The sequence below is a fragment of the Gymnodraco acuticeps genome, unplaced genomic scaffold, assembly GCF_902827175.1.
Source record: "Gymnodraco acuticeps unplaced genomic scaffold, fGymAcu1.1, whole genome shotgun sequence".
Classification (NCBI taxonomy): Eukaryota; Metazoa; Chordata; class Actinopteri; order Perciformes; family Bathydraconidae; genus Gymnodraco; species Gymnodraco acuticeps.
Window position 1 is genome coordinate 276,895 of NW_022990700.1, and position 14,800 is coordinate 291,694.

The 14,800-nt window shown below is 41.1% G+C and overlaps 1 protein-coding gene across 2 annotated transcripts; it reads left to right on the top strand.

The window, feature by feature from the left end:
• The first annotated feature begins 4,723 nt into the window (after window positions 1-4,723).
• rgs14b (regulator of G protein signaling 14b) lies at window positions 4,724-14,531 on the top strand. Of its 2 annotated transcripts, none has more exons than XM_034231054.1 (15): window positions 4,724-4,843; window positions 8,383-8,404; window positions 8,548-8,699; window positions 8,823-8,915; window positions 9,397-9,540; window positions 9,642-9,815; window positions 9,930-10,011; window positions 10,124-10,224; window positions 10,396-10,608; window positions 10,843-10,919; window positions 11,213-11,339; window positions 11,629-11,710; window positions 12,501-12,550; window positions 13,296-13,380; window positions 13,471-14,531. In XM_034231054.1, exons 1-15 carry the CDS (start codon window positions 4,724-4,726, stop codon window positions 13,746-13,748), a joined length of 1,800 nt encoding a protein of 599 aa, XP_034086945.1. In that variant the 3' UTR covers window positions 13,749-14,531. The 2 variants fall into 2 exon arrangements, with proteins under 2 accessions (XP_034086945.1, XP_034086946.1); XM_034231055.1 differs by lacking the exon at window positions 4,724-4,843 and adding an exon at window positions 5,535-5,667.
• The last annotated feature ends 269 nt before the right edge of the window (window positions 14,532-14,800 follow it).

Sequence of the window (14,800 nt, forward strand, 5' to 3'; positions counted from 1 at the left end):
TCGTTTTTTTCATACTGATATTCTGAACAATCTGTGTTGTTGTATTTGCTGTAAAGTGTCTCAACTGTAGACTATTTTTATTATATGTACAGCAATTTGGCTCGACCAAAAATCGTTTATAAATGTGCTATATAAAACTTGATTTGATTAAATGACTGGTATCGTGTCAGCAGCGGGACCTTAGCATATATATATACAAATACACAATATTGGACACAGACTATAAAGGGCACAAAGTTTCATTCACTAATGAAAGTCAAACACACTGTTTTATTGTGTGCCTGTCGCGATAAGGCCTATTCTTTCACACACAGTAACGTCACAAGCTACCCACAATGCAATACGCGCCATATATATATATATATAAATACGCCATTTTCATGGAGGTGCAAATATCCTGGAAGTGCAAATATAAACAGCTAGCTAACGTAGCAAGGCAGAGCGCACTAGGTTTTTTTTCTGAATTAACGACCGAAGAAATCGCTGCATGTCTTCGGATTACATCTCTGGACTTGAGGGGTGTGCTTTAGGTCCTTACCAGCGTAAACTAGAGCTGTGTGGGTTGTCCGATTGCCCTTACAGACTGCGTCGATTTTGGCTGCATCTACGTCTAATTTCTGGAAACACCAGGTGAATACCCCACTTGTCACAATAATATTATCATGCCATTGCATATATGTGGTATTTTAGAGTTGACTAGATATTGATTAAGGCAATAGACTATGATATTCAGTACAGGAAGCTTAGCAATACCTAGACGGTGTACGGCTAAACCCTTGGCCTGCTTGCACCTCACGTAAAACGGCAGATACCGGAAGTACGGTGTCGCCCTCGGCCCAATACCCGTATGTGTGTGTGAAAGAATACATGAAACACACACACATCTACAGACTTACTCCAAACTGCCAAATATATTAATTAACACACTCACACTCATATACTCTTTGACTCTATTTTGGCCTAGTAGAACAATAAGCAGCAGACTTTAATTTTGTTATCATTTGTACTGGATCTTAGATCTGCGCATGCGCAATACGGGTCGGGGATTGACCAACCGGCTCCCACTGCTCTGCTGTCTGTTAACGTTGTTAAGAGTGGTGGGGGCGGATCAACAGCTTGAGCAGCTGTCAACTCAACATTGTAAATAACCAACCAAAAACGATCGCCGGTGTTATGCCGTAGGTTGAAGCCTTGCCGTGGATTGAAGCCCTGTTCGCGGGGACGCGCAAATGTGACGTCATCGCCTGTATTGAGCGGTCGCCGTTTTTTCACCCTTTTCAAAGCTTTTTTCTCTCTTTTGAATGATATATCAGATTAAACAGCAAACGGCTGAATCAATAATGTGCATACAATTGCGAGGAGGCTCGTTTTAAGGACACGTTTTTCAGATCTGTCACAATCTTCGTATTGGAATAAACTTCCGTTTTTGAGTGTATAGTCCCACTCTGTTATATTCCTCCTTCCTACAGAACAGACAATGACAGGATAATATGTGATTTGTCAATAGTCCTATTTCTTAAAACCTTCTCTGTTGTTTAAGTGTCTGATAACCATGAATAGTAAGCTATGATATAACAGTAATGATATCACATGATCATGTCAGACAGACACTGTGTTATTTTCAATCAAGCCTAAAAGATAATGTGTTCAAACTGGCTTCACTCACTTGAATTGCTCCTTTGAATATCATTTTTATATATCCCTACTCAACACATGTTTGCATTGTAATGCCACTCATATATATTTTTTAAATTGTATTTTAAGGTGACATTGAATGCTTTGAAAGGTGCCCTAAAATAAAGTGTATTATTGATCTTATATCTGTGCCTCTATTACATTACATTTCATTTTCTATCACACTATTAATGTTCCTTATTTTAGACTAGGTTAATCCTGGTGTCAATAGGGAAGATCTGCACTGTTCTCTACATAACATGTTCAGAGCAGGTATTTCTCCTGCCGGATTTGGAACCCCCCCCTATATCTTTCTCCAGGACAGTCACAACTTCACCAAAATCACACTGGTGCTTGCTGTTCCCCTCTAGTTTATGCTCACAAAAGCATTTTACTCTGGGCCCTGCAGGTGAAAAACTGCTTCCAAATCCGGCAGATCAGGTGTTGGTGCTGCCGGATTTGGAAGCCCCTCTTTAGTTTTTCACCTGCAGGGCCCAGAGTAAAATGCTTTTGTGAACACAAACTACAGGGGAACAGCAAGCACCAGTGTGATTTTGGTGAGTCTGTGACTATCCTGGCCAAAATTACAGGGGCGCTTCAAAATCCGGCAGCTCTAACAACTGCGCTGCCGGATATGGAAGCCCCTCTTTATTTTTGTACCTGCTGGGCCCAGAGTGAAATGCTTTGGTGAGCATAAACTAGAGGGGAACATGCAACACCAGTGTGATTTTGGTGACATTGTGACTATCCTGGCCAAAATGACAGGGGGCGCTTCAAAATCCGGCAGCTCTAACAACTGCACTGCCGGATATGGAAGCCCCTCTTTAGTTTTTGACTTGCTGGGCCCAGAGTGAAATGCTTTTGTGAGCACAAACTAGAGGGGAACAGCAAGCACCAGTGTGATTTTGGTGAAGTTGTGACTATCCTGGAGAAAGATATAGGGGGGGGTTCCAAATCCGGCAGCACCAACACCTGCTCTGCCGGATTTTGAAGCCCCTCTTTATTTTTGTACCTGCTGGGCCCAGAGTGAAATGCTTTTGTGAGCACAAACTAGAGGGGAACAGCAAGCACCAGTGTGATTTTGGTGAAGTTGTGACTATCCTGGAGAAAGATATAGGAGGGGTTCCAAATCCGGCAGCACCAACACCTGATCTGCGGGATTTGGAATCCCCTCTTTAGTTTTTCACCTGCAGGGCCCAGAGTAAAATGCTTTGGTGAGCATAAACTAGAGGGGAACATGCAGCACCAGTGTGATTGTGGTGAAGTTGTGACTGTCCTGGACAAAGTTGTAGGGGGGGGGGGGTGCGATATCTGGCAGGAGAAATACCTGCTCTGCTGAACATGTTATAGAGAACAGTGCAGATCTAAAATAAGGAACATTAATAGTGTGATATAGACACAGATATAAGATCAATAATACACTTTATTTTAGGGCACCTTTCAAAGCATTCAATGTCACCTTAAAATACAATAAAAAATAAAATATGAGTGGCATTACAATACAAACATGTGTTGAGTAGGAAACCACAGAGGAAAATTACATTCAAAGGAGCAATTAAAGCAAGTGAAGCCAGTTTGAACACATTATCTTTTAGGCTTGCTTGAAAATAACACAGTGTCTGACATAATGTTATATCATTACTGTCATATAATTGCTTACTATTCGTGGTTATCAGACACTTAAACAACAGAGAAGGTTTTAAGAAATAGGACTATACTGACAAATGACATATTATCCTGTCATTGTCTGTTCTGTAGGAAGGAGGAATATAACAGAGTGGGACTGCACTCAAAAACGGAAGTTTGTTCCAATACGAAGATTGTGACTATCTGAAAAGTGTCCTTAAAACGAGCCTCCTCGCAATTGTATGCACATTATTTATTCAGCCGTTTGCTGTTTAATCTGATGGGAAATATATCATTCAAAAGAGAGAGAAAAGCTTATTAAACTAGACGAACGCTCAATACAGGCGATGACGTCACGTTTGCGCGTCCCCGCGAACAAGGCTTCAATCTACGGCACAACACCGGTTCATCTTGTTTTTGGCGTGAGAATAGTTTGGGCAGCGTGAGAGCGTGACTCTCACGCCAGATGCGTGAGAGTTGGCAACCCTGGCACCAAACAACACACCTTTATTGACAAGTATGAGGAACATAAGCTACTTGCCAATAAACCTTTTTTTTTTAAAAAGTTTCTAAATGTTACATTAACATGCTACTTTAATCGATACAAGCATAATAAAAGGATAATTTAACCATGTTACACAAACTTGCTACTGCCTTCACAGTAACACGTTTCCAGGCCACTCATCCTCTTAAAGCCACCACAAGATGTGGGCCTACTGCTAAGATAGCGTGTTAATCAGTAACATTAAATGCAAATTGTTAATCAGTTTGCATATAGGCTACTCTGTAAGTGAGATCATATTTATAAAACCATACAGTTGAAGGTGAGGTGACATTACAACTGAGGGGAGATTGCTCCTGTTACTGACTGAACATTTGAGTGTGATACATTTACAAATCTCTGGACCAGGTGAAGTCACAAGGCCAGGCTGGCTGGGTAACGTTAGCCACTATGCTAAACATGCTACAGCATAGTATTTACTTAGGTAAGTTACCACTATGACATTTATTCTACAACTTTTGAATTCCTTGCTTTCTGTCATTCTAAAAAGTATTCCTTATTTGGTTTCACTGTCTCCCTTTACTATTTGTATCTAGGCTAAACTGCGTTGCTAGTAAAGTATTGTTTCAATGTTACTATTACGAACAACTTTCGACACTTATGAGTTTTAACATATAGTCTATGGTTTTAACATTACGCATATGGCCACACAAAAACGTTGATATCCTAGCTAAAGCAAACAGGTAAGTTGTTGTCGCACATGAAAGCTAGGTGACAGTACAGGTAAGGTGCACTGTTAATGACTGCCGTGCCACACCTGCGGCCCTCGGCTGTGCTGATTAACTCTGACCTGCAGACTTCCAGCGCTGTCGGCTCTCTTGTCTTGCCCATCGCTCTTGCATTGTGTCTGTTTCCCTGAAGATGGTCGCTGTCAGAGGACTTTGTCGCAGGTTTTCCCGCCTAGTAAAATATGCTGCACAAAAGCAGTTCAAGAAATATGAAAAACTTTGCACCACTGGCATCATGGCAGAAAAGAAGAAGGTATGTAAACCAGAGTGAATGCGTTATTTACAGCATTTGGCAATATATAAACATTAGTGTAAAATGTGCACTTTTTTTTTTACCTGGACTCCTTTTACAATAATTTGATTGCTGTGGCTGCTAAATAATTATGAACTCCTAGTCTACTCTTTGTACCAGACCTCGTTAAAATGTGCTGTTATTTTTTTTTTAATGTTATTGTGAAATGTTGTGTTAATATATAATAGCTCATAATTGAGAGTTGTGATATTGAAATGTTGCCAACATCTTGTAGAAGTCTAGTAATGTCTTGAGTCTGAGTTCCTGCATTGCAGGATTACCATCTTAAAATAACAGATTGAGGCCTTGTGTGTTCTACTGTGTGGTCTAAATCTCAATGACTTGTAAGTAAAAGGAAACAAATGCTTGAATATGTTTTGAGGTGTAGCACTGAAAAGTTATCTTTGGATTTTATATTTGTTGTAAGCTGCGTCAATTGACTCGCAAAGTGACAAAAGCAGAATGAGTGTGTTCGTCTTGTCTGGGTTCCCACATCATAGGGTTTATCAAGACGTAGGCTGAAAACAGTTTGATCAGAGTAACCAAACTTCCTCTTTTGTGGCTTGTTGCTATGGCAAGACTTCCCTTCCGGACAGGAAGTGACAGGAAGACCCAAGTGATGAGTTTGTGTGTGTGTATGAAGACTATGCATCATGTTTGGGTGGAGCACTTAACTGTGTTCCCTGAGAGTGTGCACGTTGCATACAGACTTCAACTTGTGTGTCGGTGTCTGAGCCACCATGGCGAAGAACTACAATTCTCTGGGGATTCCTGTTGGCCACATGGTGAGTTGGCAACTGTTGCTTGGTTCGGTTTGGTTCTGCATCTGTTTAATTGGTTTGTTTATTCTGTAGAAAGAAAGAGGCTTTATCAGCTCTTACGTAGAGGACTTTAAAGCGCCCTGTTGGAAATCATTTGGAGTAAAGTGGGTTAAATATCAGTAAGTGTTATAATAATTTGGTAAACTCTGCTGTTTAACCTTTCTCATACTGTCGAGCTGTCGTCCAGGTCAGAATACCTACGTTTAGAACATCAGTTTCTTGTGTAAGCTATCTTAAAAGTGCCAGGCTGTGTGGCTTGCAGTTGGTTGCTACTGAAAACAGAACAGGCCTTCTCGAGTCGGAAGCGAAAACCAAAGCAATCTGTTCTGTGTAGGCTGAGTTGGCTTCATTCAACTCTGTGCGAGATATTACATATATACAGATGTGTTTCACGGTGGCTAATAAGACCAGGATGTTGGTGGAAAGCGTCTTTCTGTGCTTCGTATTTTGTGTGATTACAATTGTTTCTATAAATGGTGGTGCGTCAGACTCCTTCCTCACATAGGGTGGTTGCATAATCATATCTTGTCTCTGTTTCAAGTGATTCACAGAGAATCCTAATCCTAAAATATTGTGCTCTGTTACAGTGAATGAGAACATGAAAGGTGCTTGAGCATGCTTATAATAAATTGATATTAGGTTTGTATTACACTCTGGAAAACTGTGGATGAAGTGTGTGTTGCCAACTGTAACAAGAAGTTTATGTAGGCATCAACATGGTGTGTTTTTGAAGCCAGAGATTAAGCAGTAGAGCAAAACAACGTGAAGAGGTGGAGCTAACACCTGCAGAAACTGCCATATCAACCTTATATGGGCAAATGTATAGATTATCAAGAGCTGTTCCTTTTTCAGCTGTTGTGAAGCAAAGCATTACAAATAAGCTTTCTCTTGCCTGCACTAAAATTCCCACACATACAATAGTATATGACGTGTTTCAAGTAAAAACAATGGAAATATTGTCAATAAATTCTTCATGTTTTTATAAAGTTTTCAGTCTATTTTTACACCAGGAATGGGCCTTTGTACCTTGGTTAATACTGACTTAACTGAGTGGACTAAATGCCATGGTTTTACCTGGAACTTTGAGTCACTGGATGCAGAGTAAACATGTCTTTAATGAACCTCTGAGTCAACAGTTTGATGTTGATCCCTTAGGGTTATTCCATGAATTGGCTTTCAATTTAAACCTTGACTAAAGATAATATAAAAATAGTTGATTCTCATTTAAAGACGATTTACAAAACCAGTCCAGAGCTTAAAGGTAGGGTAGGTAATTCACTTCAGAAACACTTTTTGTTATATTCCATGGAATGCTCTTAACATCCCGATATCAATGAATATATTAAATGCTTTGACAATAAATACATACAAAAATGTCATCTGTGGAAGCCGTGGCGCTGTAAAAAGCACGACCAATCATCTGAGCCGGCCCGGCTAAAATAACTGGATGGCCTACCTGCCTGTCAGCCTTCCATCTGTGCACACACTTATCTCGTGCCCTCATTGGTCATGTGCGCGTTTGTGTGTTGGACGAGGGGCTCTGTAAGGAAGTCTGAAGGAAGGGGCAGATTGTTTTCCGGTTGTGTACTTTCAAATTCGAGCGCACTCGAGCTGGTTTCTCCATTTTTACCTACCCTACCTTTAAGTGATACAAAACCTTGAAATACAGTCTCTTAAATCAAGTAAGCTTTGTGTGTATTAATGACATAGGTGGGGTGTCAGTTAAACAGTGAAGTTGTGTGGGTGACTGTTAAATGTGACAATGTTTTTTAAAGTATTATTTTGTACTTTATACCCACAGATTGCAATCTATAGATTGTAACAGGAACAACCTACATAGACAAATAAACACATCAACACATCTGGATACATTTAGAGCTGTAAGGGGAAACACAGACCAACGACAAAGTGTTAACTACACGGAAAGTCCTTTTGGAGCTTTTGTTGTACCGTTCTTTGAACTTATCATCCGGGATTTTCCTCAATTTCTGTTAAAACTATTATATATTTTTTAGTCCTCACTGGGTGTCTTATCAATATCTAGGTACCCTGGTTTTTGAGTAACATGCGTACATGTTTGAGTTCCACAAGTTTTCAGAATTCATGTTCAGTGCCGAAATGTGAAAGTGCTCAAATTGAAACAGAAATAACTTTTACAAGATGAAGCTGAAGATGATCTCTAAAAGCTCAATGAGAGCTCTTGTCATCAGTGTCACAACCACTTCCTGTGAAAATCTTCTTGACTGATTGCAATACATTGTTACATCTAAGAAAAAAAGATGCAGCTAGTTTTCACATTTCACTTCCTAAATGCATGCCTCTGTGCTTTTGTAACATGTGTCTTGCTTCTGGTATGCTGTGTTCCAGTACACTGTGCTACACACATTGTAACACTTTTAGAATACATTTTCAGTATTTAAATACATTAAAATGCCCACATTTCTATCATCAGAGAATTGTGTAGTTCTGCCCTCTACTTATAATTGCAGAAAGAGATGAGTTACTGAAATGAAATTCCTCTTTAATTTGTATGATTAAATCAAGTAAATGTTGGATTTCTCAACTTCTACAATGGTCGTTATCCAGGTAACCTGAATCCATGATGCCTTAATAAGGGTGTTTTGCATATTATCAGATGTTTGTTCTAATGTTGTTCCTGTTTTATCTCTCTCTTAACAGAGCCAGGCAGTGTCAGACGGAGGTAAGCATGCATGCTGAAAGTCCCGTACATCTTGCGTTCCCCCGAAAAGAAACGTGTCTGTGCATGAAAATATCTGAGTCTCGTTCTTGGTCATGCTGATCGTGCTGATAAATGGGTGTGTTTGTGTCTGGATGTGTTTTTAGAGTTGAACATGTCTGCGCGGGGCTGTGGAGGCAGCAGCTCCAGCCTTCCTGGGACTCCGGGTAGAGAGGCTGGCCAAGCCAACAACGTGCTGAGCTGGGCCGTCTCCTTCGAGAAGCTGCTGGAGGATCCCTATGGAGTCCGCCAGTTCACGGTGAGACATGCTCAACACACGTGCCGTTATTTTGTGTTCGGGATTAACTCAAGTGGTGTTTTTCTCGCAACATCTGAAGGTTTGCCATATGTGTTAATACAGTGTTTGTGTCTTTATCTGCAGTCCTTCTTGATGTCCGAGGTGAGTGCGGAGAACATTCTATTCTGGCAGGCTTGTGAAAAATTCAGGAAGATCTCAGCCAGCTCCCTGGATGAGGTATGATGGCACTTATTACCTCTTTACATGGTGAAGCATGTTACTTGTCATCTCTGATTCATTATGTTGGTGTGTGTTTACTCTGCGTAAGCTCCCTTTTCATACATTTGTGATAAATACTCCTCAACAGAAGTTTCCTGACTTATATTTGTAGTTGTAGACAATACAGTCAGGGAAACATGGATGCTATATTTTTGAAGTGAAGTAAACAAGCTTAGCTTTTTTCAACTATTCAGTAAGAAAGTAAACATTTAGGGTTGGCCTTGTGACGGATAAGCTGCTGTACATCAATCTTTTTTTATTCTTTTTATTTTTAGATATTTTCCTTTTATAGTTATATTCTATTATAGTAACAGGAAGTGCATACATTGACAGGGTTGTTGACTGTTGATTGGGGTAATTCCCAGTTAAAGTAAACAAAAGTAGAGTTCATATTGAATGCTGAGGAGCTTTCAGTCTGATGGAGCTGTTGTTTTCCCAGCTGAAGGCTGCAGCTCGCTCCATCTACAACACCTACCTGTCAGACAACGCCCCCTACTCAGTCAACATCGATGACACGGCTAAGACAGAGGAGAAAGACCTGGAACAGCCCACACCTGATATGTTTAACAAGGCTCAAGCTCAGGTATGTTTGTAGTTTGTACTCCCATTTAGCTCAGCAATACAGTGATTAATTGTTTGTTGACTCAGCTTGACTGCTAGTTCAACTATCCCTCCTTTTTTCAGATATTCAAACTGATGAAGATGGATAGCTACAGGCGCTTTGTGCGCTCTCCTCTCTACCAGAGCTGCACCTTGTCAGACGTAGAAGGTAAATCTGTATCTCAGCTCTCTAAACAGACGGCCCGCACGGGATCGTGGGAGGACGTGGCCACCAGAAGCCCGTTAAGAGACAACAAGGTAGAGTGAAAGGAGTACATGGACGGAGGGGCAGGGCAGCAAAAAGAAACATGCGAGTGACAGTTGTTTTCATTTTGGTGTTAATGGCGTTTCTTTATTCACTGTCTTAAACAGAACAGGAAGTCAGACTCTAACAGCTTTCCAGTTGGCAGGAGCGCCTCTGAAAAACAACAACAGAAAAGAGGATCTTGGGAAGGTAGTGGCAGATGTTGTGTTTCTATGTTATATCTTTATGTGTATTATGTGACTTCATCTTATATTCTTCCCCTGGCCCTCTCTTGGTTCGTTTTCTCCACCTTTCACAATAGATAGTACAAACATCCATGGTTCAGTCTCCCGGAAAGAGACCCATTTGTCGGTCAAGCCAAACAGCGGGGTGGAGCTTGGCTCTCTCTACAGGCAGATAGAGGTCAGTGCATTGGCTAATCATTTGACAATATGCACACATGAATAACTAATTCTATTCTTGCAAGTGTCATCTCTCCCGATTTAGAGAAAACAACTGCCATAAAGTTCCCAGATATTGCCTTCAAGTATATTTCTCTCACGATTTTACCTCTCTTCTCCATCTGTAATGCAGAATGGCAGATCGAGTCCCCGGTCCCCAGAGCAGGGTGGTGTGAGTCGGATAGGGGTGGAGGGGGGCTACTGCTGCGTCTACCTACCCGATGGCAGTGCCTCCCTGGCCCCCACACGTAACGGTCAACCCATCAAAGACATGCTGGCAAGCCTGTGTGAGAAGAGAGGCTTCCCGCTGAAAGATGTCATCATCTACCTTCATGGCAAGGACAAGGTGAGCCAGTAGCTGCTACACCACCAACCACAGCCCAAAATCAAGAAGCTGTTAAAAAGAAATGCCACACTGTATAGATATTTTGCAACGGGCTGTATGAGAAAGATGGTTCTTCCTGTTCCGACATCTTCCCAACCTCTTACTCCCTCCTTTTCATTTTTAAGATGAAAGAAGTACATTCAAATGATCCCCAGTTGATGCTGAAGTCTCTGATACACTGTTCCCTCTCTGCAGCAGCCCTTATCTCTGGATCAGGACTGCTCCGTGCTGAGAGACCAGCAGGTCTCTCTGGAGCTCCGGGTCATGTTTGCGTGAGTTAACTGTGCCACTTCCTTCATTTCCTTTTTTTCGTGTGTGTCTGTCACCCTTGCAGCCTTTCACACCACCATCCCCACTACAGCATGCCACTTCTCACTTTATTACAGGGAAGTCCCTGTGTTCATGCCAGGCAGATTAGAAATCTAATTAAGCATTGAATACAATTTCAACTTTGGATTTTCTGCTAAAATATTGGGTGGCAGATATTTCTAGACAAGATTTGACTGATGCTTTACCTCTACATGGTTGTTGTGTATTGTGTTATTAACATGCATGCATGTTTCAGGCTGGAGATTGTCTTCACTGGAAAGACAGTGGGGATCATGGTGAAGTCCAGTAAGACGCTGCAGGACGCCCTCTCTGCGGTGCTGCAGAAACACCACCTCAAGCCGCAAGAAGCCCTGGTCACCATGGTGAGTGTCTGAATGATGTATGACAGAGACCATGACATGTAGCCAGTGTTTTGAGTAATTTCTCTGATAAATTATTGATGATTTGTTTCCTTCACTTTCAGAGAAATTGAAAGTGTTGCATTGTTTTGTTGGTGCAACAAGTGACGAGGATTATAGCGTCTTTTGTAAATATCTGTGTTTTCTCTGTTATGCATCAAGAACCATTTTCCGTGGTCTTTTCTTCATACTCACAATACTGTGAAACTGTCAGCTTCTTTCCAACATGTCTCATTGTCTATGTTTCTTTCAGGTTGGAAGCGACGAGCCTTTGAACATGACCAGCACCGTGTTCAGACTGGCCAATAAGACGCTTCGGCTTGACAAAACCAAAGGTTAATACGCTTGACCTTAAAACCAATGTTTTACTTTAGTGGGAACCACAGACAATAATGTTTAGGTAATCTAATTATAACTGCACTGCTCGCCCAAAAGCACAAGCAGCCACAGAATTCAAAGAAACCTCCTTGGCCAGCGAGTAAATTAAATTAGTTCAATCAAATCCAATAAAAGCACATTTTAGCCCTCCAGCCACTGGTTGTTCTATGGGTGATACATCTGTGATGCTTTGTGTGTTCTCTTCTGCTGCCTTGAGCCTGGCTGTGCCTCCCTTTTCACGTAATTGTATCTTAATGCATCCTAGAAAGTGTTTCTGCATTTCTTTGCTCTCCCTTGCTCTTAGCTGCGTTTAAGGAGAAAGTCTTTTCCCTGTCCATTTCAGTGCCACTGTCTGCAGGATCCTTTTTTCCCTAGTCTGTTTTCTTTGTGCGTCGCTCTCTGTGTCTTCATTCTTTTCTGTAGGGTTGAAATGTCCAAGGCCATTTGGTTTGTCGAGTGCTGTGTCACTTTGAGTTCACTCATTTCATTTCCCAACTGCTAAGAGACCAAAACCAACTTCACTTTGGATCAGTGCACCCAGCCTCAGCTCCAGTCCCTGCATTTAGAGCCGTTACATCCCAGGAGGACCAGTTTAATTCTTGTCAGGAATATTCTATTTGGCTTATGTCAGTGTTTAACACAATGGGGAAGTTAAGTTCTGTGGCATTATCAGCGATCCCACTGACTTCTTCTACTGTTAGAAAATGAAGAAGACACTGAATTGTATCTTTTGTGTGGTTTGAACAGGAAACCAGACCACTTTTTCAAAAGGCAGTAGTTCTGCTGCAGCAACACAGGTGAGGCTATTTTTTATAGACTGCTAAACATCAACACACACCATGTGTACAAGGCAAGCTGCTGAGACGCTCTTGGTCAATATGTAAAGAAAATATGATGAAGGTTATCATTTAAAGGCCACAGCTATGCATGAACAAGGGAGGGACTTTCGACACAACCTTGTTGACAAGCTTCCTTATATTTCTTATTTAATAGTATGGATATTAAAGGTCCCCTATCATACTCTTTTTCAACAATATATTATAGGTCTCAGATATATACAAAACATGTCTCTGAAGTGTTTTTCTCCAAATAAACGGATCATACATTGCAGCATCCCATCAACCCCTCTGTTTCAGCCCTGTTTCAAAAGGGCTGATTCTGTGTCTGTAGCTTTAGATGAAAATAAGGAGCCACTCTCCACGCCCCTCTGAGAGATATTTGGTTTAAATAAACACAATGGTCTAGGAGGAGATTCAGGTGAGCGGAGGGGGGGGTCTCTTCACACAGAGGGGACACATGTTTATGTATAAAATACATGAAAGAGTGGATTTTGAATAATAGGTGACCTTTAATGTTAACTTTCTTTGACGGTTTGTATAGTTACACCTCAATCTTATTAGGAATCTTCAACATTTGTCCATGATAAAAAGGTTTATTAATTGTGTGATTTCTGGTATCTGTAGTCTACAACTTCAGTAGGATCTAACACCTGTGAAACCTTTTTCTGTACATTGATAATGATGGAATGTATTCTGGTCCCAGGCAGGTGGGGTTGAAGCCCGATCATCGCTGCAAACAGACAGGGCCAAGACGCAGACCAAGACCAGTAAAAACCGGGAAATGGATGGTATGGCAACTCAGCAGTGCAGATAACACATTGATGTCAATTGAATTTGAAAGAAATCTAAGAATTTGTGTGATATATTTTGTGTTTCAGGGTTTCTGGACATGCTGACGAGGGCTCAGGGCTGCAGGGTTGATGACCAGCGAGGCCTTTTAACGAAGGAGCAGCTGGTGGTCCCTCTATTCCTGAAGCAGGAATCTGACCAGGGACCAGACACAAAGCCAGAACAACCCAGTTCAACCAGCTCAACCAGCTCAACCAGCTCCTCCACCGACGACTCCAAGGAGACGTCGAAGTCAGCCGGAGCGGGGAAGGAAACCCCCGACTCTGCTGAATCTGAAGACAAAGACTTAAAGGAAACAGAAGTTTGAGCAACTTTAGTGTTTGTGTGGAAAGGACAAAGACACAATCGGAAACTACAACAAATATCTCACAAAATAAACAGACCAATCACGTCAAAAGACAGTGTTGAATGGTCATGCACTTTTTATAATTGTTTACAAATAAGCTCTTAGATAGCAGTGTTCTGTCATCTCTGCTACTGATAATCGGCCTGTTGAGGCAATATGTAAAGAAGAATTAAGATCATGGCAAGCTTTTATAGTGTCGTTTGACAACACTACACATGTTAATGGGAAGGATGTTTGCTATTAATTGTTTATGGTATTCGAAAAATGTTTTGAAAATAAGTTTTAGCTCAACATTTGATCCTGAAGCTTTCCCTGGAGATAGATCCACACTTTGCATTTCACACTGCTTCAATCTCTCACAATGTCACATTGCATCTATGAGCTGTTGGCAAAAACATGATTCTGTTCAGGACGGTCCAGAAGGGGTTATGATGGTATTGCACAATTGTTCTGTTTTCTTTATATGATTTAAGATTATTGAATGTTTTCACAAAGATGAGTTTTTAATATTTTAAATTACAAATGTTCATTTTGTGTGCTTATGTGCTATTTTCAAATGTGTTTGCAGTGCTTAAATGGATTTTGGTTTGCTGTGATGACGCCCTGGTCAAGTCCTGTTCTCCTGTCACCTGCGACATCTCAGATCATGAACTAGTTATGTGATATTTCAGGAAATGAATCGAATGATGTAATCATAAAAAAGATATCCCACAGGGTGCTTCGAAATAAAGTGTTTTATGATGAGATATGATCCTGTTTGTGTTTGTTTAAGGATAGACATCAGGTTTTAGCTCTTGGTCATCTGTGAGGAATTTATTTTGGAGCGATCACTGAGGTCAGTTTCAGGCTTGACAATGCTACGTGATTTGGTTTTATATTTGTGATTCAGCCAGACCGCGCTGTCCCAGTGGCCTGACAGTAAAACAAGTCTGATATGTATCTGTCTGCAAAGGTGTCCATTGTTACAAGCTTTTGTTAAATTAGCAGGTGCATTTAGCTGACCATGGTACAGA

Excerpts from the sequence above, each read along its gene's own strand:
- rgs14b (XM_034231054.1), top strand. The coding sequence starts at position 4,724 with ATGGTCGCTGTCAGAGGACTTTGTCGCAGGTTTTCCCGCCTAGTAAAA. Across the intron at positions 10,012-10,123 it reads GAAAAGAGGATCTTGGGAAG|ATAGTACAAACATCCATGGT; the intron begins GTAGTGGCAGAT and ends CTTTCACAATAG. Across the intron at positions 11,340-11,628 it reads AAGAAGCCCTGGTCACCATG|GTTGGAAGCGACGAGCCTTT; the intron begins GTGAGTGTCTGA and ends TGTTTCTTTCAG.